The 22,416-nt window shown below is 38.3% G+C and overlaps 1 protein-coding gene across 2 annotated transcripts in view; it reads left to right on the top strand.

Annotated features, from left to right (window-relative positions):
* Tmeff2 (transmembrane protein with EGF like and two follistatin like domains 2) overlaps nt 1-22,416 on the top strand; it is a 267,840-nt gene that overhangs the window by 127,474 nt on the left and 117,950 nt on the right. For both annotated transcript variants that reach the window (XM_032901096.1, XM_032901097.1), the window contains exon 5: nt 15,873-15,969. In XM_032901096.1, coding sequence (XP_032756987.1) covers nt 15,873-15,969 — 97 coding nt within the window. The remainder of the gene's footprint in view (nt 1-15,872; nt 15,970-22,416) is intronic.

Here is a 22,416-nt window from a genome sequence, read left to right as displayed (position 1 = left end):
CCCGATCACATATAGTCTCAGGTTTTTAAATAGGAGATAAAATCAAAGTAATTTTTTGTAAAAAAAAAAAAAATTTCTTCCCAGCTGCATTTAAACTCATGGGAAACCAGCTTTTAAAAGCATATACTGGTCAAGTGACACTGTTGGCTCTTTGTTCCCACTCACAGAGTTCTTACAATCAACAGCTATTTGCACTTGGAGACCCTGGGTATGGCGCATTAACTCCATCATGGACCTCTTTCAGGTGTAGCTGATACAAAATCTCCCGATTTTGCATCCTTAAAATATATATCATCATATCATCCACTAAGTAGCTCCTCCCCAGAATGAAATCATTTTCCCATTTCTTAGTACCACTCTATTAGTACACAAATAACTCCCTGACCCATATGACCCCCTTCACAGTAAAGCAAAATGGTGCTTTGGTTGGAATTCCTTTTTATGCTATGACATGTGGTTAATAACTTTCTTCTCTGAACTGCTGAACATACAGTATAGGAGCAGTGGAGGGGTGGGACACGTCAGAAAATGCAGCCCAAGCTTCTGACATGGAATTTAATAACCAAGGCAGAAAATGCTCCATTCAAGCACTTGACTTCGTTGGTGGAAGATAATCTCTTAAGTGGAGTTGGTTATCCTGGAAAATGGATACAATTCAGGAAAGACGGGACTAGTCACCATGTACTACCTCATGCAGGCAGTTCTCCCCTGCCCCCCCTTCACTCTTCCATGCAAAAATCGCTGCCCACAGACGTGGGCACAAGCTCATCAGAGCACCACTTCAGAGACACAGAGTCAGAGACTCGAGCATCCAGACAAAGTTGCTCCCTATTAATACTTCACAAGGCCTTAAGTATTTCATTTCATTATCATTTTCTTTGAGTCACACTCTATATTTTTTTTTCAGGGAAAGAACTTCTTACTCATTTTATCTGATCTAAAAATACAGATATGCATTAAGAATTCCAGGCAGCACTGGAGATGAAAGTAACAACAGTATGAGCGTTGTGTGATTATAAATTGGGTGAGAAAGCAAGGGTGTGATTTGAAATAGGGAAAAATAAACACTTTTCCATTTGGGGATACCTGGAGTCAGCTAAAATCTGATCTTTATATGAAGTCTTTAAAATTGCTGAAAGCGTGCATGTAACCGTAGCTTCCAAAATTCTAATGATTCTTAAGAGATTTCCTGTGTGCTGTGGGGAAATAAAATTGTCCTGTTGAGTAACAAAAAACATTAGGACATTCTTTCATTTTTTTTAAATTTTAACATTATGAGCTATACTGAAAGAATAAGGTCAAATGTTCTAAATGTCTCAACAATATCTTCCTGAGTTTTCCCCACAAGCGTGGCACACCCCTTGAAGACACCTCTACTTCTACATTTGCTCCTCAGACAAGAATAGAAGTCTAACGCCTTTCCATATTGTCACTTTAAAGTCACAAGGAATTCCATCAACCAGTAATCTGCCTTTTGTTCTTTCGTTAGACAGACAGATGCTACTACTACAGCCCAACATGGCTTCAAATTCAGTCTGTCCTCCTAGCTCAGCCTCCCTAATACCGGGACTACAGACCGGGGCCACCGCGTCTGACACAAAGTCCTTATTCATGTAACTTTCCCCTATGCTTTGATAAACTGTCAGAGTTCACATCAGTGACATTCTGCTCCCTGTGGTCATGCAGCTAGCTCACTTTCCGTATTCTGTCGGTGAGAGTTAACTCCAGGAGTTGAAGAAACTTGAGTTGCTGGTGAAATTGAAGCAAGAAAACCAAGTGTATCCCAGTGCCTTTCAACGTTTTCACTTAACCCTCAAGTTGTGCTAACTTATGCAGAGTTGTGGGTAGCAACCATCATCCACCTGAACTTAGTGGCTGAGAAGTATGGAAGGTCATCTCCTGCTCTCATCACATGTTCACTGCAGGGGTCTCGGATGCTAAGTGAAAATACTCGGCTTTGTCCATTGCGCTCACTCAGGGATGTGGAAAGATGTATCACTAATCGTTGACTTTATACATCTAACCAACACGTTAGAAGAGCTGGCCAGTTCTCCTCAAGTGCTCCTTTTTTCTATTCTCTGATACAGCCCCCTGCTTTGTCCTCCTCTTGCTTCTCTCAGGTACCCTTCACAAAGGAAGGAGGGCATGCTTTGTAGAGCCTGCCACATGCACTTGAATGCTGTAGCCCAGACCTGTAATCACTCTACACAGAACATCTGGAAAATGCAATATTGCACTATGTGCAGGCAGTCAGAGGACAGTGTTAATAATGACTGCTGGGACAACCTGATCACTCTGCTTAACACTGGACTCGCCCTGACACAGACTCCTCAATTTAAATATAATCATCTAAGGGGACTTTGACTCAAAGTTCCGAAATTCTGAACGTCCACTCTGTGATGCTTCTGCTTTAAGCTTTGTGCTAAGATGGATGTGAGATTGAATTAACATTGGGGAGAGAGAGTGCTTTTGGTCAGCATACTTGAGACTAGATTCACTCCCCAGCACAACAGATTTAGAAAGGAGGAGGAAATGTAAAAAAGAGAGAGACAAAGGATTTGATCCTTAAGATCTTTTAGGGGAACAGGAAAATCAGATAACTAATCTGAGTTCTGAAAAGATAATAATTACTAATATACATAATAGATGGAGTGAGATGTCCACAGTTAAGAGCACTAACTGCTCTTGCAGAGAACACCGGTTCAGTTACTTGTACCCACATGGCTCACAACCATCTTAACCCCAATTCCAGTAGATCAGATGCCTTCTTTTGTCATCCACAGGCATGTACACAGTGCACATACACACCTACAAGGAAAACAATATTGCTATAACCTTAAAGAACTAAATATGAAATATTTTATTAAAAAAGTAACAAAGCTCAGGACACAATTATTAAGAATACAAACAGCTTAACCTGAATCAATAAAGACCGACAGTGAGCCCCTCCTTCCTGACTATGAAGTGGCACCTCTGTATCATATTACAGTTTGAATCAGCCTTACAGGAAGAAAGAGACAGCTCACATGGACAGTGATAGCAACAGGTAGACATCCTTGAGGAAGAGATACACCCCGCAGCAACATAAACAGCATGGCCTAGAGATGAGGGGAGAGTTGTTGAGTGGGGACAAGTCACGAAACCTTTTGTATAAAAGTTATTTTTAAGCAACAGAGGCTTTGAACTCAAATGGTTTCTTTCTCAACTCCACTGGTATTTTAAGATGCCATTCATATTTTTATTGACAATATGAAGTATTTGTTAGAAATGCTTTTTGCCTTCTAAACAGTGACTGTTGTCTTAAAGTGGAGTACTAGTTGAGTCCTCCACCAATGTTTATTTTGTTGTTTACTCTGTCAGTGTAGCACACATGTTATACTAGGACAGGTTCTGACCTTTCAAGTGTCTGCTTCTTGGGCTTAACATATACATCGTGTGTTTTTATTCACTTACAAGTATAAATCATTTTACACCTGAAAACCTTAAAAAAAATATGTCCTTTAATTCTGTCATTTTAAAACAATCATGAGCAGAAGAACCTGTTAGGCATGTGGCTATGACAGCTGCAATTTTTCCCCAACTTGAAGGTATCACCTTGCCAAATGCAGCTAAAGTAGGAAAATCTTACAATTAAAATCTATGTAAATGTTCAATATTGAAGTATCCATAAATTTTGATACAGAACTGAATGAAAGCTTAGAAAATACTACATTTGCAAAGCTGGCCTTATAGGATTATAAAGAAAACAGTGTTAGTTTTATAAACTTTATCAATTTCTTTTTGGATGACTTGATCACCTCATGGCACCAAACTCCCTCTAATGTTAATGCCTTTTCAATACCAAGATAATTTTCTACAACTAATTCTTTTCACTTTACACCTTTACACTGAGCTAAGGAGTCTGTCAATGGCTAAAGTTAATCAGCTTAGCTAATTTGTAACCTATATTAGCTCTTTGAATTCCACAGACCAATATGTAGATTGTTTTAGTTTATATTTTCTTTTTTCCCAGGTTGTTAGATGATCATGTTTTCTTTCATACTTCCAATAAAGTAAATATGGCCCTCTGCATTATAAACCTGAGAACACACTCTTTTCTCGTTTGTCTTTCTTTGCGTGTTGAGTTAGTGTATATGAGCGCTTTTGCCTTCAATACCGGGCCTGCCTCCCTTGGCTGTTTAGAAGGGAGAGCAGTATCAAAGAGGGACTTAGCAATTCTCAGGGGTAGACCCACAGTCACAGACTACAAAGCTGTGTTCGAGGGGCAGATGTGAACTAGAAGAGGATGGACAGAGTCAAGTGACTGAGCCAACGGCAAAGAAGAAAATGAAGAAAGAAAGCAAGATCTCTCAACAGAGAATAAGCAGAAGTCATAGACCTGCCAACTCTTTAACCTCATCAGAAACACTACATCCTGCCCCCAACGTTCCTAGAGTGTGGGTCATTTCATTAAAAACAAAAACAATAAAAAAAAAACAAGGGTTCTGCCACTATAGCTGAAGTGGACTAGAAAATATTACAGGCCATTTAAAATAATTGTTGCAGTAGCTGCGAGTTTTATAAACTGCTCTGACCTCTCAAAATTGGCCTTTTTCTGTTATTCTTTTATTTCATTGGCCTACTTAAACACTGAATAAGTTATATAACTAAATAAGCCTTTATCTTTATAAATTTTAGCTGCAACTTTCTTATAGACACAAAGGTTAGATGATAACAATGTCAGGCTACCAGTGAACGAGGAGCATCAGAAAAGGATAATTCTAAAAGAAGTGGAGAAAGTTCCTGATTCCATTCTTGTCTTCATCCATAACAAAATAGTGGGACATCTCCTTAATATAATCTTTATTCACAGGTCCATTGCACGATAAAGAGTTTGGCTTCGGAGAGCATCTATCAATGGTAACTCCTCCACTCGTCTTGCACACCCTCTGGCCTTGTAGTTCTTTCACCAAGGAGCATAATTTCAGTTTTGTTGTAAGACCTCCTCTACAAATTTAGCATTTCTGTTTCTCTTTTTTTTGTCATACTGCTTTAAAATTGTAACATTTGTCCACACAAAATTTTAATCCAGCACTATAAGTTTACTCCGTGGTCAGGGATGGACCTGAGGGATGCCAGGCCATTTGAACTTCCTCCAGTGTCCTCACTTGGACTGAGAGAATGACAATGCTTCACCTTCAACACCTGCTGAACGTTAACACCTTGGGTGTGAGCGCAAGTTAGAGGGTGTGAAGCATTTGCAGGTTTCTCCTGTTTAATCCTCACCCCAGTCAGCGAGCTAAGCAAATCAGCGTGATGCTTTATTACAGAAAAATCTGGGGCTAGAGAAAAATCTCTGCACGTTCTCCTAGTGGTCAGCTTCAATATAGTCAAGCAGGCAGATCTATGTGCTGTTTCCAATTCTGAATGCCATGATCAGATTTTTCATTTTAGTGGAATACATAGGTTATATATCTGAAAAAGGCAAGTTTGGGAATAAGGAGATCAGCTCCATAGAAAGTTACCTTAGAATTTAGGGGAAATGATGAGATGTGAAGTAGTGCAGTGCTGATGGCTTTGGAGAATGGAGCACAAACACGATCCATAACATTCTACTTGATTACAAAGGCTCTGCTACAATGAGCATTGAGCAGGTAAAAGCGAATGCAGTTAGCAATGAGCCTTCATACATGAATGGAAACTTCTGTGCATTACAAAATATATTTATACTACTAACACAAAACACTAGGCTAAAAACATGCAGTCAGCATGTATCTTTATTCATCATATTTATTAATTCATTGATAAGGTCAATTTGTAGAGAAGACATAGAAAGACATTGCAGTCATTCTCTTGCAGTGTTTTACATCTTCTGTTTGTAACTGTGTCTTGTTAACTGATCACCATGCTAGACAGAGACAGAATGATAAAATTCCTATCGTTCCTATCAGATAAGACTTGTTTCACCTACTTTTAGTAGCAGTTCCTTGCCACATTACTGATCTTTTTCTCTTTCTACAGAAAATATATTCCCATTTCTGTGACCAACACTCAACTTTGCCCTAATCCAGTCTCCTTTCTAGGACACATTTTAATTTTGCCCCATTCTCTATTGGCAAAACTTGAACTTGTCTATCATTCCTCTCAATATAAATTGATGCCCCATATCACTTTTATAGAATCTGTGTTTTGGGCTGAAACAATCTACTTCATGTTCATTCTCTGTCTGCATTGTTTTCCACTCTGTATATATATATACAGTCTCACCTACATTTATTGTTTCCACCAAGTAACTTCTAGGCTTTTCACAGGTTCTTCTGATCAAAATTTGGGGACCACTGTATCCTACAGTAATCCAGACTAACATTCATAAATTATTGAAAAACTGAATTTTTCATCCTTCTAACATTCATTAAGGAAAACTTCAAATTCTTTTATATGAATATTCATAGGATGGTTTGTATTAATTATGCTTTGAATAATAAGACTATTTTTGCTTATAATTACCATATAATTGATATGATACCATTTCATAAAGTTTGGCATAGCAAGTAGCTCTAAGTGAATCTTAGAGCTGTCACTTAGAGCTGTCATATAGACTTTTACTTGCCTGCCTGCTTTCTTTCCTTCCTTCCTCCTCTTTCTTGATTTCATTTGGCTTTTGTTTCGCTTAATTGTCCTTACTGCTAATACAGATGGAACTAGGTTAGATCAGTCAGGCTTAAATGATGGCAGTAGAAATATATCTCAACATAGTAGCCCTGTATTAATCTCCTAAGTTATTTTTCAATGTTAAAAGTTAATTTTCAATGTTAATTTGCAATAAGAAGATAAATTATAATTATTTACCAAAGAAGTTTTTTTAAGTTCTAAAAAACTAAAATTCCTATAATGGCTTCTTTAAAAAAGACTAACTTGTGTCTTGGACTTTTCAAGTTGCTTTAGAATTTAAAGCACTTTGTCCAAGTATAGTTTTAGCCATTTTTAGTTTGGAATATTTAAATCAATTAAAATTGTATGGGCGTGTATGTCTTTGTATTAAGTCATCAGTAGAATGTATTTAATAGAAATAACAATAATAGATTTTTCTCCCTAAAGTATTAGACTATGATGACGTATGCTGAGGATACTTACAAAACATTACATTACTCTAGTTCTGCAATAGCCAATCAGGGAGCCACTCCTCTTTCTCTGGAACGTCAATATGTAGTAGGTTGTTAGCCAAGAGACAGATAGCCTCACAAAGCATAAGAAAAGGAAAATATTTTCCTTCTTATTTATTTAAAATTTGTATCGGGATTTCCACAAAGAACTCTGAAAATATAAAAGATCGTAGCTTGTGACTCAAAACAACTTAGAAGCTCTCAACCTCTAGGAACTGTTAATGCGGACCATGTTAACTATTATACAACCCACTTGCATGTGAGAGAAATGTCTCAGAGGAAAACAGTCTAAAAGAATACAAAATTAGCAAGTTGTAGAAATTAAAGAGTGAGTAGATATTTTCTATAACTGCTTTCCTGATCTGTAATTGGAGTCTATTTTCTATTGGAGGGTAAATTCAGTTTGGCTATTTTGTGATGTAGACATACATATTTATAAAATTTATTCCAAAATAAAATAATTCTTTATAATTTAGTAACAAGATTGTGGCAGTTATTACAGATACAGTGAATAAAATCATTCATTAACTATTTATATATGTAAAAGATTTTTAAAACCCTTCAAAGTCTACCAAGACTTACTTTGGGATCAAGTTCTTATTCACTATAAATAGAAGGAGAAAAACATTTTATAATTGTTCAAAACAAATCATATTAGGGTTTGCATAGAATACATCTAAAATTCGATTTTTTCCCAGCTTCACAATAGTGGGAGTGTCACATTTTCAACCTCAAAATCTCTTTATTTTGTATACTGTCTAACAACTAAAAGGATCATTTCTTTATTTTACACCCAATGCACAGAATATTTTTACTTGGATATGTTAGTGTTATTTTTAATGTTGATGTTACATTAATATAAACAACACATTTCATATGTGGAACAAAATGCTGACCTAAAGCTGCATGGAGAGAAAATGGAAGCTGTACACTGACTGGCAAAATTAGTATCATCTGGGAAGAAAATCAAAGTACAACAATGGAAACATGTTTTAACCATGGTGGACCATATGCTGGCAATAAAGGGAAATAATGAAAGGTACAATCAGACTGAGAGGAAAGCAAGTAGGCCAAGAGCAGCGTAGATAAGGAAAACAGAAGCTGAGGTGTGAGAATGCTTGTGTCTTTGGAATTTATTAATAACATCAGCCCATGATTTATTAGTCTGTTTTCCATAGGTAAAGTTCCCGTTACAAATGGCTTCGGCACCTCAGAAGCTTGCAGTGTCTGTGGCATATTTCTTCCTGCGTTGCTGTGGTCAGCTGTGGCCCCATCCCATCCATCTTCTCCTTCTGGAGCAGGCTGAAAGAGCAGCACATATTTGGTCATGTATCTTTTAGAAAAACAGAAAGAACCTGGACGCACAAGTGCACATAATGGCTTTCTCACAGCTTCTCGTCAGTACTTTCTCAGTTACCCTCACATTTCAATGCCAGCTCATGTCAGAAGGCAAAATGTGGCATCATAGAACTACAGGTCAAACAGCTGCGGCATGAAGCATATAATATTCTCATTAAGAAATAAGAAAGAAATAATGGATACAAATCATGCAATCTGCTCTGGACACAATTTTTCCAGGAGTGTTTTCCATGAAGCCTATGTACTATAGGCGAATCTGTAAGAGTTAGGGCACACCTAGGTCAAAAGTCAACCATGTATGATTGATGGACAGGTCTAGTGCTGAATTATTTGTCTTTTTGTTTGTTAAATTAACAGAAAACAGCAGGATGGCCATTAAAGTAAATCCATATGTTCATAATTTTCATCATGAGGTTACAAGTAAAGTATATTTAATAAATATAATTTAATAAAGTCTAAAGCTTATGAGAGAATCATTAGAAGTGTGCTCTTATGGTTGTTAAAACAAGGGTATATCATGATTATTAAAGATGCATATTGTTGTTTCAGAGTAAGTTCCAAATTAATAGCATAAAGACATGCAGCCTCTCTCCTAAGAATCATTAGATGAGATAAAATAAAACAAAGTTTATAAAATTATTAATTTATCCAAAAATCAATGAGCAAATATTAAAGCACAAAATGGAAAAGAGGGGACATCATGATGAAAAATATGAACCAAATATAAGCTTGGTTCAAAACTAAATATACTAGTCATTAAGGTAGAATAAATGGCTGAACACTCAGGTTTATACAAAATTAATGTTTTTTAAAATAACTCAAACAGATGTTGTTTACAAGAAATACCTTTTAATAACCTTTATAAAAAGATAAAACCAATTCTTTAAGAAAGACTTTTAAACAAATTGAAAGAAAGATTAGATATACAAAATTAGAAACAAAGCAAAAGGAATCTGGAGATAGGAATAGAAAAGTCAGGTGACTCATGATTTGAGACTCTTACTACATCCCAGAGACATTTCAGAAGATCAGTCAAAACACAAAGATCAAGAAGCAGCATTGCAGTCACCAATATGGATTTCAGTGCTCTTTTCTCAATAGCAGATACGATAGAATCCAAAATCACCACATTTACACAGACACTGAACAACACTCTCAGTCATGAAATACTTAACATCAATAAGAAATTATTCCCCACAAGAGCAACATACATTTTCTAAGAAGAAAGTTGTAACTTCTAAGGTGCTACATAGACCTCGCCTTGAGACATAAAACAATATTTAATAAAATTGAAAATATTAAATAAAACTTCTCCCTATGACAAAATACAGTATTGAATTAATAAACTGAAAATAAAACAACAAACCTTTAAAGGTGCTTAAATAGTTGAGCATTAAGAAGCCAATTAGTAAGTAATCCATTGGTTAGAGAAGAAACTTCAGAGGATGCATAACAATAGCTATTTCAAGGGAAATACAAGGCTATCAAGGTGTGTGGGGTACAGACAATGCAACTCTTGTTGGGAAATTGTCCTTACGTACCGCTATTAGAAAATAAGGTGTTACTGAATTTGAAACATAATGAACTACATCCTAAGAATATAGCACCAAGGAAAGAATAAAAGTAAAAGCAGCACCCATTAAAATGGGAAAAAAAAGTTCCATCATACAAAAAATAGTCAAATTTATGATAAAAGGCCCTCCAGCACTTCTGTACTGGAGAATAGCAAGCAGTGGATAAAGACACCCTCTTCCTGTACATCTGTCCATTTTCAGTGTAGACTATGAGCGCTCCCTAAACCAAGTATGCAGAACACAAGAAGAAAGTTAGAGTTACAATAAGACATAACAAGTACAAAAATGCTGAACAGAATAGAAAACGAAATCCAGTAACATACTAAGAAGTTAATATACTAAATCAGGCTCAATTTTTTCCAGGAGTCTAAGGTTAGCTTAACTTGTGAAAATTAATGCATCTTATCACATTTACAGATCAAGAGAAAAATCACACTTGGGGGAAAAAGATTCTCAGTCCTCACATGAAATACAAAACTCAATTTGAGGTAGAGCACAAATGTGAGCTTAAAAGTAACCCTTAACATTTCTAAAAGCAAAGACATGTATAACCTTTGAGTAGAAGTCTTTCGACATATGACATAAAAATAAAAGTCATGAAAGGAAAACGTTGGCTTCATCTAAATAAATACCTACTCAGGTCTAAGGAAGTAGTCTGAAGGAAAAATTAAAGATGTATCTGAGCAAAAGTTCATATCCGAAATATATTAACACATCCCCAAATTTGAGAATAAAGGTAAAACGCCATCAACCACAATATTTTACTTTGTGACAGTGAAACTGCTATTGTGAAATAGTTCAAGAGAATTAGAAACTTGAGTATAAAATGCTGCTCATAGGGATGCTGGAGGGTAGGGAGACAGCTCAGCAGGTAAAACTGACTTTCTGGCAAGCATGAGGACCTGAGTTCTAATACCCAGAACCTACATGGAAGCACAATCCCCTGTGTCACAGTGCTTCTGTACGGAGATGAAAAGTGGAGACAGGAGAATTCCTGGCTACTCACCAGCCAGAAATTCTGGGAAAAAACAAAAAAAAAAAACAAAAAAACAAAAAAAAACAAAGAAATCCTGGCTCAAAGGAGAAGGCAAAAACCAAAAACTCAGGTTTTTTGATCATTTGCATAGGCAGCCATAGTACAATGCACCCCTGCATTCACACACATAGGTATGCACATAGGCAAACATCATGCACAAATACAAATAATAGTTAATCTAGTTATAAATGCTTTGTTCGATCAATACCAAATTATAATTTGTTTCCTTCTCTCCTGTCCAATGCACCCCAATGTGTGTGTGTGCATGTGTGTGTGTGTGTGTGTGTGTGTGTTAGATTAAACTCATAGGCTGAATCATTCTAATCATACAGTCTACCACTGAGCTTTAGAGCTACACCGATGCCCAGTAACAGTTACCAGTTAATAGCTCCAAATGTCCAGAGGTGACAAAAACAGATGCCCCACCTGCCCACATACAAACAGGGTAGTGGCAGGAAATATGGTCAAGGGGAAGAAAATAAGGAAATTTACTAAGATAGTAGTAGATAGCTCACCATCTCCATATCGTTCTTCAAACTCAAAAAGTTGCCTTAAGATCTGAGTGTGTGACTAAATGTGGATTTCTGCTATGCTCTCAACAAAAAGAACATTAGAAAGACTGACTATTTCTATGGCAGTGCATAGGACCAGTTTGGAGCCAGAACAAAGTGGAGAGGAAGGAACGTAACTGCCCGTAGGAGAAGCTACAAGGGCAGGGAGACTAGAAGAGGTAGATCCAATCAGTTCTTATACTTCTCCATTTCCAAACTTCCTTAAATGGAAAATGTAGGTTCAGGTCTAGAACAGTGTATCGAATGCCTGGTGTCTTTAAGAGGTAAACCTCTCTTGCCCCTTGAATTCCCTTCAAGCACTTGTAAAACCCATTTCCATTAAACAAAATGACATAATTATTCTCCTTGATGGCTCAAAATGACAGCTTAAAATGTAAAAATGTACAGCGAAGGTAAGACTTTGGGAAAAATGTGTTTCTTCCCATGTAACCATCATATGGATACAAATAATTAAGCACTTATCCTTTCCGTACTGTTTCTGGCAATGTAGGAAGAAGGCAAAAGAAGCATTTTCTGTGTAATGCACATTTACTGAACTTTTCACAGGTGCTAAACCAGTGGCTTGCCAGCTTGTATGTCTGTGACCTTTATTAAGAGTTACAGTTCGTGGCTCAGCCTGTATGTAAGTACATATGTATGACGAGAACAGCGTTCTTTAACACAGCCTGTTCTTGCTAAGTAAGACATACTGATGTTCTCGAGTCTAGTGTAGACTGTTACAATAGCTGCAGACTTGTCGGTTCTGGTTCACTTACTTTTGCTGCCCACTAATAGGTTGTGCATTGTTTTGAAATGATGCATGGCGCTGCGTGTTCCCCTCAAAGTGTGCTCTGTGGAACAGCCTCCCCAGCTGTAAGAAATGACGAGCATGAGGCCCCTCTCCACCTATTGAATGAGAAAGACTCTGTATTTTAGTGCCCCTGTGCATGTCTGGTGTCAGACGATAAAGGTGTTTGAGGCTGCCGATATCTTCTGGGGGTTGCGTCTAACTCAGTGGTCCGTCTTTAGGGCTTTGTTTTGTTGTTTTTATGAGTATATTTCAACCTCAAGTTATGCCATTAATTCAGTATCTCCAAGATAAGTAAATACATGAACAAATAATTACCATTGCTTCTGAGGCCAGCCTGTGTAAGAGCTCATGGTTAAATCAAAGTTAGCTGATTTAACTGCTGATAGGTTAAAAAGCTGAGAGAGATATTTTAGAAAGGAGATATTTTCCTCTGGGTTTCTTGTGGATGACTTTGTCTTGGCATTTTATTTGCCACGCATTTAGTGAGAGGGCACTGCTATGTCTTACTCTGAATTACTCCTCCTTGTGAGAAAAATGCCAAACGTGGCTTTTCTACCCAAAATTGCCTTTCCATGGATTATAGTGTGGCTTCAGGTAAGAGCGCCATGGCCAGGCTTGCTGAGTTAGCGAAACTTGCCCCTCCATTTCTTCCAGCAGATACCTAAGCCTGGATCTCAGCTGGTGAAGAAGGTGGTCCTGCTCCTAAGTGCGTTCTCCCATCATTAGGCACCTTCCTTTCACTGTGGTGTGTGTCCTGAGCGGTGGGAAGTTGTAGCCTGGGAGTTGCTAATCCTGCTAACACTAAAAGGCTCACTCCCATTAGCAGCTTCTGTGTTGCATTAATAATAAGAAAGTAATAAAGATACCAGCCTCAGCTCTCATTCTCCCCTGAGGTAAGGCCTTAGCTTCCCCCCAACCCCCATGGTACACTCTAATGGCCTTTCTGTAATAGAGTAGTAGGGTAGATTGATGTAACTATTGTCCCTCTTATCAGAGTTAAATTCCTTCTTCCCCAGAAGCTCAGAGGGAAGTTTTTCCCTAAACCAAGTAGGTTAAAAGCAATAACATCAATACTTTTGCCGTGAAAGTGAGCCATTTAATTCATAACTTAATCACCAGTTAAGACTACTTGGCACCGTGAAAATAGAAACATAGCAACAAGCACAAGAAAAACTTGATTATTTTAGAAAGAGCCCATTCCCAGATTCCTTGACAGAGCCATAAAATAGAACTCTCCTACAGGCATTCTGCGCTCTTTGTGGTTGATTATTCATGAAATCACTTCTCTTCACAGCAATAAACTAAACTCAAGAAAGATAGTTACTTTTGTAAATAATGAAAAATGATTAACAGGCAAAGAAGAAGTGGAGAGAAAATGAGGAGAAATGATAGCTGATAGCGTAGCAAAAGAAGTTTGGAGTTAAGGGGCCAAGAGTGTTAGCCAATTATTTCCTCATAAAATGTTCCTGAGATGCATGGAGGAGTTATGGCACCGTCCTGTTGAAATCATGTGATCCCTGGCAGCAGGTCTCTTGTGGATACTATGGGAACGTGTACAGTTTGTCCATGGAAACTGGTTGTATTTGTAGTAGTCAGTAAAGCTGTTTTTCTTTTTTTCAACTTTCCTGTTCTTACTGAGTACACAATAGTCCATTACTGCAGAGGTGGTGCTGGACTTGGCAGTCAAATCAGTAGAACATTTGTTTTCTTTCTTTCTCACATCATTTGGTGCTGCTCTTGTGATGATAATTTGTGATTTGCTCACACTTTGCCAATTTCATATGTACACTGTCAAGGTAAAGGACCAATATCAGTCAGTAGCTACCTTAATATTTTAACTACAGTTTTTGTTCATAACTCAAGATAACCATGTAAAAATAAAAGTTGTGGCTAAAGAGTGGGATCAATAGTTAAGAGTCCTTTCTGTTTTCTAGGAGATAGGATTCAATTTCCAGCATTTCCGTCTGGTAGTTGACCCCACACCCACAGCTCTAGCTCTAGGAGATCTGATACCCTCTTCTTGCGGCTATAGGCACTTCAATCCAGTACAGTGTGTGCATACAAATGCATGCATGTATATACACACACAAAATAAGATTTAAATAGTAAATTATTTTCTAAATACATATATTCAACATGATTTCTTTGTAAGTATATAACAGGTAAAGGGAGAAATGAAAGCATTGAATAAGAGTACATTTATTTGGAGCAGAGATTGAAGGAAAGGCCATCCAGAGACTGCTCACCTGGGGATCCAGCTCATACACATAGAGCTACCAAACCCAGACAATATTGCTGATGCCAAGAAGTGCATGCTGTCAGGAACCTGATATAGCTGTCTCCTGAGAGGCTCAGCCAGAGCATGACAAATACAGAGGCGAATGCTAGCAGCCAACCATTGAACTGAGAATGGGATCCCCATTGGAGGAGTTAGAGAAAGGATTCAAGGAGCTAAAGGGATTTGCAACCCCATAAGAACAACAATACTAACCAAGCAGAGCTCCCAGGGACTAAACTACCATCCAAAGGGTACACATGGACAGACCCCTGGCTCCAGCTGCATATGTAGCAGAGGATGGGCTTGTTGGGCACCAATGGAAGGGGAAGCCCTTGGTCCTGCCAAGGTTCAACCTCCTCAGTGTAAGAGAGTGTCAGGGCAGGGAGATGAGAAGAAGTTGTTGGGTGGGTAGGGGAACACCCTCATAGAAGAAGGGGAAGGTGGGATGGGATAGGAGGTTTATGGATGGGAAAATAGGAAATGTAAATTTTGAAACGTAAATTTTAAAAAACCAATTTTTAAAAAAGGCTACATTTACTTGATGTAAGACTATATTTTAAAGATTCCAATCCTTTGAATGAAAAATGTGAACTATAGGAATAATTTTAAAAACAACAACAAAATAATCAGGCAGTAATGACCCGTTTAATCCCAGAAATCAAGAGGCAGAGGCAGGTGGATCTCTGAGGTTGAGCCCATCTAGTGTACGAGAGAGTTCTTGGATAGCCAGAACGATTTGTCTTGGAAAACCAAAAACAGAAAATGAAAAAAATGCAAATACTTTTCATAAATATTCAAAGAGACTGCTGTAAATCCCTTTTAATGAAATAACTCTCATATTTATTAGCCAAGCAATTTTCAAAACCATTACATGCACTGTTGTCTGTGGCAGTGCCGCATATAAAAGGGCAGAAGCATTCACTCTGTTCCCATGAGTACCACAGCATTGTTCATGTATCTTTAAAACTGTGAAAGAAAAGAGAGAAATATGTCATTTTTATGGAGTCCAGTAACAAGCAACCCCATCTGGAAGCAGCAACTGTGACAGGGGATTATCCCAGCATTGTCCTTACTGTGTGTACCTATCTACATGCCCTTCATGTATGATTTCTGTCCCACAGTCCATGAAGGCTCTGGAGAGACCAGTCAGAAGGAGACATCTACCTGTGACATTTGCCAGTTTGGTGCGGAATGCGATGAAGATGCTGAGGATGTCTGGTAAGAGGATGCTTTGGTTTCTCAAAAGGATGTCAGCAATTAAGGGTATTATTATTGTTGATGATGTTGTTATTGTTATTATTCAGTAGTTACTCTTTCAAACATCTTGTTGTCAGAATTTCTATTTTCTTCTGACTCCCCAAGGCACTAAGGAGTAAGTGCAGTAGTTTCTGGAGCCAGGTTGTGAGGTGGGTCAGACAAGCAGATGCTTGCATAAGAAACAAAACTATCACCGAGGACCCCAAAATGGTCAGTCTTACTGGACAGAAAGGGAACTCATATTTAGTAGAACGCCTCAGAGACAGCAGATGAATAAGTTTCTTTAGGTTGGAGTAGCAAAAATAGCACACAGTGGGTATCTGAAAATAGCAGACATTTATGTCAAGCCCTCTTGAGCCAAGGAAGTCCAACATCCGCTCTGGAGAAGACTTAGCATCTGCTGAGGATCTGCCTCCTAGAGATAGCACTCGCCTCACGACGGTGAGATACAGGGACCTCTGTGCTCTTCTTTTATAGAAGGATTAATTAGTAAGTAAATAAGCAATGAAGCTTCAGTTTACATGACATAATCATCTTCAACAAACCATCTCACTCATACAATTCAATGGGCAGAATTGAAGCATACATCTTAAGAGACTGTTCAAACGTCAGCAATTGCTAACATGATTCTAGGATTGTGAGTCTGAATAACTTCAGATTTTAAAGAGGACACACACGGTGACAAGCTGAAAAGACACTTCAGCCAAGACAAAAAGCATAACAAACAAAAAACAAAACACCTCCAGACTGCTCTCCGGCATCAGGTTATCCTTTCCTCTACAGAATATTCCATTTCTCTTATAAAGTTAGCTGAACAAATGATAATTTGCAATACTTTGAATGGGTGTCAAATATTTAGCTTTTTATACCATCTACCTGTGTAAGTCCTGGCCTGATCATTTAACAAAGTTCAAAGAGCTAGGTCACAGTTGGCACGTCTGGATATTGAAGAAGTCTCCATCTTTTCCTTTCACTCCTGCTCACCCTAGCCACCACCACCACCACCTCTTGCTCCTCCTCCTGTTCCTCTTCCTCTTCCTCATCCTCCTCTCCCTCCTATTCTTTCTTCTTTCTCTCTCTTTCTTCCCATCTCTCTCCATTCCCTCCCTCTCTCCTCTCCTTTCCTTTCCCTCTTTTCCCATCTTCTACTGTCTCCCTCCCTTTCTTTCTCCCTGTATCTTCCTGTTCTGTCTCCTTCCCTCTCTTCTTCTCCCCCCTCTTTCTTTCTTGACCCCTCCCTTCTTTCTTTCTCTCTTATATATCTTTGATGAAAACAGAAAGCCATTCTATTCTTCAATATGAAAAGTATTTACCAAGAGCTACTATTACTCATGTGATAAGCTTCTGAGAGTAGAAGAAATCTCTTTAAAGAAAAGGGATGCTTTTTAAATAAGAAGGAAAATGGTATATTAGCAGAAGTGAAACGGAAGACACTAATGAGGCATTTTAATGTAGAATGAGGTAAAAACTCCATCTGAGTAAACTGGGACATTTATGTGTGAACACTGCCAGGAAAGAGCCAGACAGAATAACCATCTATCCGCAAAAGTAGACATCAGTAGCCTTTCCAGATTTACTGAACACCTTCGGTTACTGGACAGCTGGAGGTCACATCTACGATTCACACACTAGCTGAAGCACCTTGAAGAAATCAGAAGTATATATTCTTCAAGGCATCTCAAGCATCTTGGTGCAGATAAATTTATAGTTGAAAGGGTAAGAGATCACCAGAATTTCTTCTGAACATAATAATTTTTAGTTTTACCTTAAACTTACTGAGTCAGAACTTCAGTGAAATGGAAATTAAACTTAGTATTTTTCTGAAACTTCTTTTTTTTTGTTCTTTTTTTTCTCCATCTTTATTAAATTGAGTATTTCTTATTTACATTTCAAATGTTATTTCCTTTCCCGGTTTCCAGGCCAATATCCCCCTAACCCCTCCCCTTCCCCTTCTGGGTGGGTATTCCCCTTCCCATCCTCCCCCCATTACCACCCTCCACCCAACAATCACGTTCACTGGGGGTCCAGCCTTGGCAGGGCCAAGGGCTTCCTCTTCCACTGGTGCCCCTACTAGGCTATTCATTGCTACCTCTGAATTTGGAGCTCAGGGTCAGTCCATGGATAGTGGCTTAGTCTCTAGAAGCTCTGGCTGGTTGGCATTGTTCATATGGGGTCCCAAGCCTCTTCAGCTCTTTCAGTCCTTTCTCTGATTCCTTCAACGGGGGTCCTGTTCTCAGTTCAGTGGTTTATTGCTGACATTCACTTATGTATTTGTCATATGCTGACTGCATCTCTCAGGAGAGATAAACATCCGGTTCCTGTCAGCCTGCACCTCTTTGCTTCATCCATCTTATCTAGATTGGTGGTCTTATATGTAGGGGCCACATGTGGGCAGGCTCTGAATGGGTGTTCCTTCAGTCTCTGTTCTAAACTTTGCCTCCTTATCCCCTCCTAAGGGTAGTCTTGTTCCCCTTTTAAAGAAGGAGTGAAGCATCCACATTTTGGTCATCTTTCTTGAGTTTCATGTGTTCTGTGCATCTTGGGTAATTCGAGCATTTGGGCTAATAGCCACTTATCAATGAGTGCATACCAAGTGTATTTTTCTGTGATTGGGTTACCTCACTCAGGATATTTTCCAGTTTCATCCATTTGCCTATAATTTCATAAAGTCATTGTTTTTGATAGCTGAATAATATTCCATTGTGTAGATGTACCACATTTTCTTATCCATTCCTCTGTTGAAGGGCATCTGGGTTCTTTCCAGCTTCTGGCTATTATAAATACGACTGCTAGGAACATAGTGGAGCATGTGTCTTTGTTATATGTTGGGGCATCTTTTGGGTATATGCCCAAGAGAGGTATAGCTGGGTCCTGAGGTTGTGCAATGTCCAATTTTCTAAGGAACCTCCAGACTGATTTCCCAAATGGTTGTACCAGTCTGCAATCTCACCAACAATGGAGGAGTGTTCCTGTTTCTCCACATCCTCATCAGCATTTGCTGTCACCTGAGTTTTTGATCTTAGCCATTCTGACTGGTGTGAGGTGGAATCTCAGTGTTATTTTGATTTGCATTTCCTTTATGACTAAATGTGTTGAACATTTCTTTAGGTACTTCCCAGCCATTCAGTATTCCTCAGCTGTGAATTCTTTGTTTAGCTCTGAACCCCATTTTTTAATAGGGTTATTTGTCTCCCTGCGGTCTAACTTCTTGAGTTCTTTGTATATTTTGGATATAAGCCCTCCATCAGTTGTAGGATTGGTAAAGATCTTTTCCCAATCTGTTGATTACTGTTTTGTCCTAACGACAGTGTCCTTTGCCTTACAGAAGCTTTGTAGCTTTATGAGATCCCATTTGTCGTTTCTTGATCTTAGAGCATAAGCCATTGGTGTTTTGTTCAGGAAATTTTCTCCAGTGCCCATGTATTCGAGATTCTTCCCTACTTTTTTTTCTATTAGTTTGAGTGTATCTGATTTGATGTGGAGGTCCTTGATCCACTTGGACTTAAGCTTTGTACAGGGTGATAAGAATGGATCAATCTGCATTCTTCTACATGCTGACCTCCAGTTGAACCAGCACCATTTGCTGAAAATGCTATCTTTTTCCATTGGATGGTTTTGGCTCCTTTGTCAAAAATCAAGTAACCATAAGTGTATGGGTTCATTTCTGGGTCTTCAATTCTATTCCACTGGTCTATCTGCCTGTCTCTGTACCGATACCAGTTTTTATCACTATTACTCTGTAATACTGCTTGAGTTCTGGGATAGTGATTCCCCCAGAAGTTCTTTTATTGTTGAGGATAGTTTTAGCTATCCTGGGTTTTTTGTTGTTCCAGATGAATTTGCAAATTGTTCTGTCTAACTCTATGAAGAATTAGGTTGGAATTTTGATGGGAATTGCATTGAATCTGTAGATCGCTTTTGGTAAAATGGCCATTTTTACTGTATTAATCCTGCCAATCCATGAGCATGGGAGATCTTTCCATCTTCTGAGATCTTCTTCAATTTCTTTTTTCAGAGACTTGAAGTTCTTATCATACAGATCTTTCACTAGCTTGGTTAAAGTCACACCGAGGTATTTTATATTATTTGGGACTATTATGAAGGGTGTCGTTTCCCTAATTTCTTTCTCAGCTTGTTTCTCTTTTGTGTAGAGGAAGGCTACTGATTTATTTGAGTTAATTTTATACCCAGCCACTTTGCTGGAGGTGTTCATCAGGTTTAGTAGTTCTCTGGTGGAACTTTTGGGATCACTTAAATATACTATCATATCATCTGCAAATAGTGATATTTTGACTTCTTCCTTTCCAATCTGTATCCCTCTAAAACTTCTTAAATGATTGTGGAAATGTTACTTTAAAAGAAATGACTGACTAAAAGAACCATTGATTTCACTTCTACTTTCCCATCAGTCTTCAGGATGTGAATTGTTTTTCTTTATAGAAAAAAAAAAACAAATTGTACTTGACAGGGGGTGGCTGGAGTATAGCTCAGTCATTAAGAACATGTATTTCTGTTGCAGAGAATTTTAAAACAACTTTTTCTCCAATTTCTCATCTTTACACTGATCAGTTTAATCTGTTAGTTATACTTTCGAAGTGCAGAATTTAAAGTGTGACCTATATAAATGTAGTTCAAGGATTTTGTGTGAGGCTAGGCTAATGGCAACAGAAAGGCTAAACAGTTGTCCATGGGGTCCCAGGATGACAAGTGGACCTCAGAAATAGCCTTGTTAGGAAAATGACAGGACGGTCACTGCAAAGCCTCCAGGATTTGGGCATCAAGCAGGAAATTAATGAAGGACCAAACCAGGTTTACTTAGTGGTTCTGCCATAGATAATCAAGCCTTGATGAGAAGAGGTAGAAGGAATATCACCTAAATATGGGTCCTCTTAAGGTGACAATTAAATCAGTGGGAAGGATGACTGGATACTGGATCAGTTATCTTTTGGCTAGGATATCTTGTATACCCCAGCCTAAGGACAAGGTCAGTTCCAAAACTCAGAATAAGCCTGAATCTCTAGATGGCGAGCGACTAAGTGGCCATAGCTGTGAAGATTAGAGACTGTGGGGGCAGGGAGCCAAGAACATCATTATACTTCCCAGACAAGAGTGAAAGTTGTTAATGCTAAAAGAAAATGTGTTTAAAATGTCCAAGGTAAGCAATAAAGAATGGTGCTGACACCCGTGCATTGATTTTCATTTACTTAAATACCTTTGTGTGTTAACATATTGTATTTTTTGACCATGGAGTAGATTGGAAACAGCTGAAGGACATGAAAATAAAGCAATAAATGAAGCTAAATAGGCATAGGATGCGAGAGACTATAAAGGAAGACAGCACTCGGGAGTGATTTGACCAAACCGTTCTATAGAATCCTCAGGACAACAGGGGAGCTTCGGCACTATTAATTTGGGATGAAACTATAGCTGGATTCCTTGCAAACATAAAATTTTTCTTGGCTCATGTGGCCATAAAGAACACAGCACAGTATTTTTCTTTGACACCAACTTAAAACACAGTTTCATGCATACAAATTTCACCTCTCTTGGCTTTGTGAAGTAGTAACTAGGTATAAACGTATTCTATTGACAAATGTCATTGCACCCAAAAGTATGAAATTTATTCTGATCTTCCTTTAAACCTGGCCTAGGATATGAATATTTTCAGTCTGCTATGGGTTTCAGCCTAGTTCCTCAAAGATCTTTCAAAAGGAAGATAAATATTTTGTTAGCATTAAAAAGCCAGTGTGCAGTCAGTTGAACGCAATCCGTAGTTAGGGGAGGTTTTGAGTTAAGGATCAAAGCACACTGCAAATGAGCGAAGAAGAAGAAGAAGAAGGAGAAGGAGAAGGAGAAGGAGAAGGAGGAGAAGAAGAAAGAAAGAAAAGAGCTGAATACCAGGACAGAAATAAGGCTTAGAAAACAATGTTGACAGACTATGACACTAATCACAAGTACTTAACTCTTGGGTTCTCAGGGAACAGATGGATTATAATCTGAGGGAAGACCAAGTGTCATGTTCTGTGGCTTCATTTTGAGTTCTTTTCCTGCCCTATTCGTCTTATGAAAACATCAAGGCTGCAAAGAATTAGAAAATGATGTTTCTCCATCTGGAAGCCAGACCTTTGCTGAGAAAGTGTCTTCAGCTCCGGGTATTTACCCGTGTGTAAAATCGGATCTCACCTTCAAAAGGGAGAATAAAATTGAAGCAAGAGAAATCGCCCACATTGCAGGGTAGACTCTGCTCGATCCGAGCTATCCTTTATTAAAGACGGACTTCAGAGCAGTAGAAGCACTGGAATGAAGAAAGGACCATTTGTGCTTGTTCATGGGAGGAGTTAAAGGAAGGGAAACAGGAAGTACTTAGAAGATTATTCTCTTTAAAACTACACTGAAAAAAATCAAAAC

The sequence above is a fragment of the Rattus rattus genome, chromosome 4 (assembly GCF_011064425.1).
Source record: "Rattus rattus isolate New Zealand chromosome 4, Rrattus_CSIRO_v1, whole genome shotgun sequence".
NCBI classification, from domain to species: domain Eukaryota; kingdom Metazoa; phylum Chordata; class Mammalia; order Rodentia; family Muridae; genus Rattus; species Rattus rattus.
This window is presented reverse-complemented; position numbering and strand designations above follow the sequence as displayed.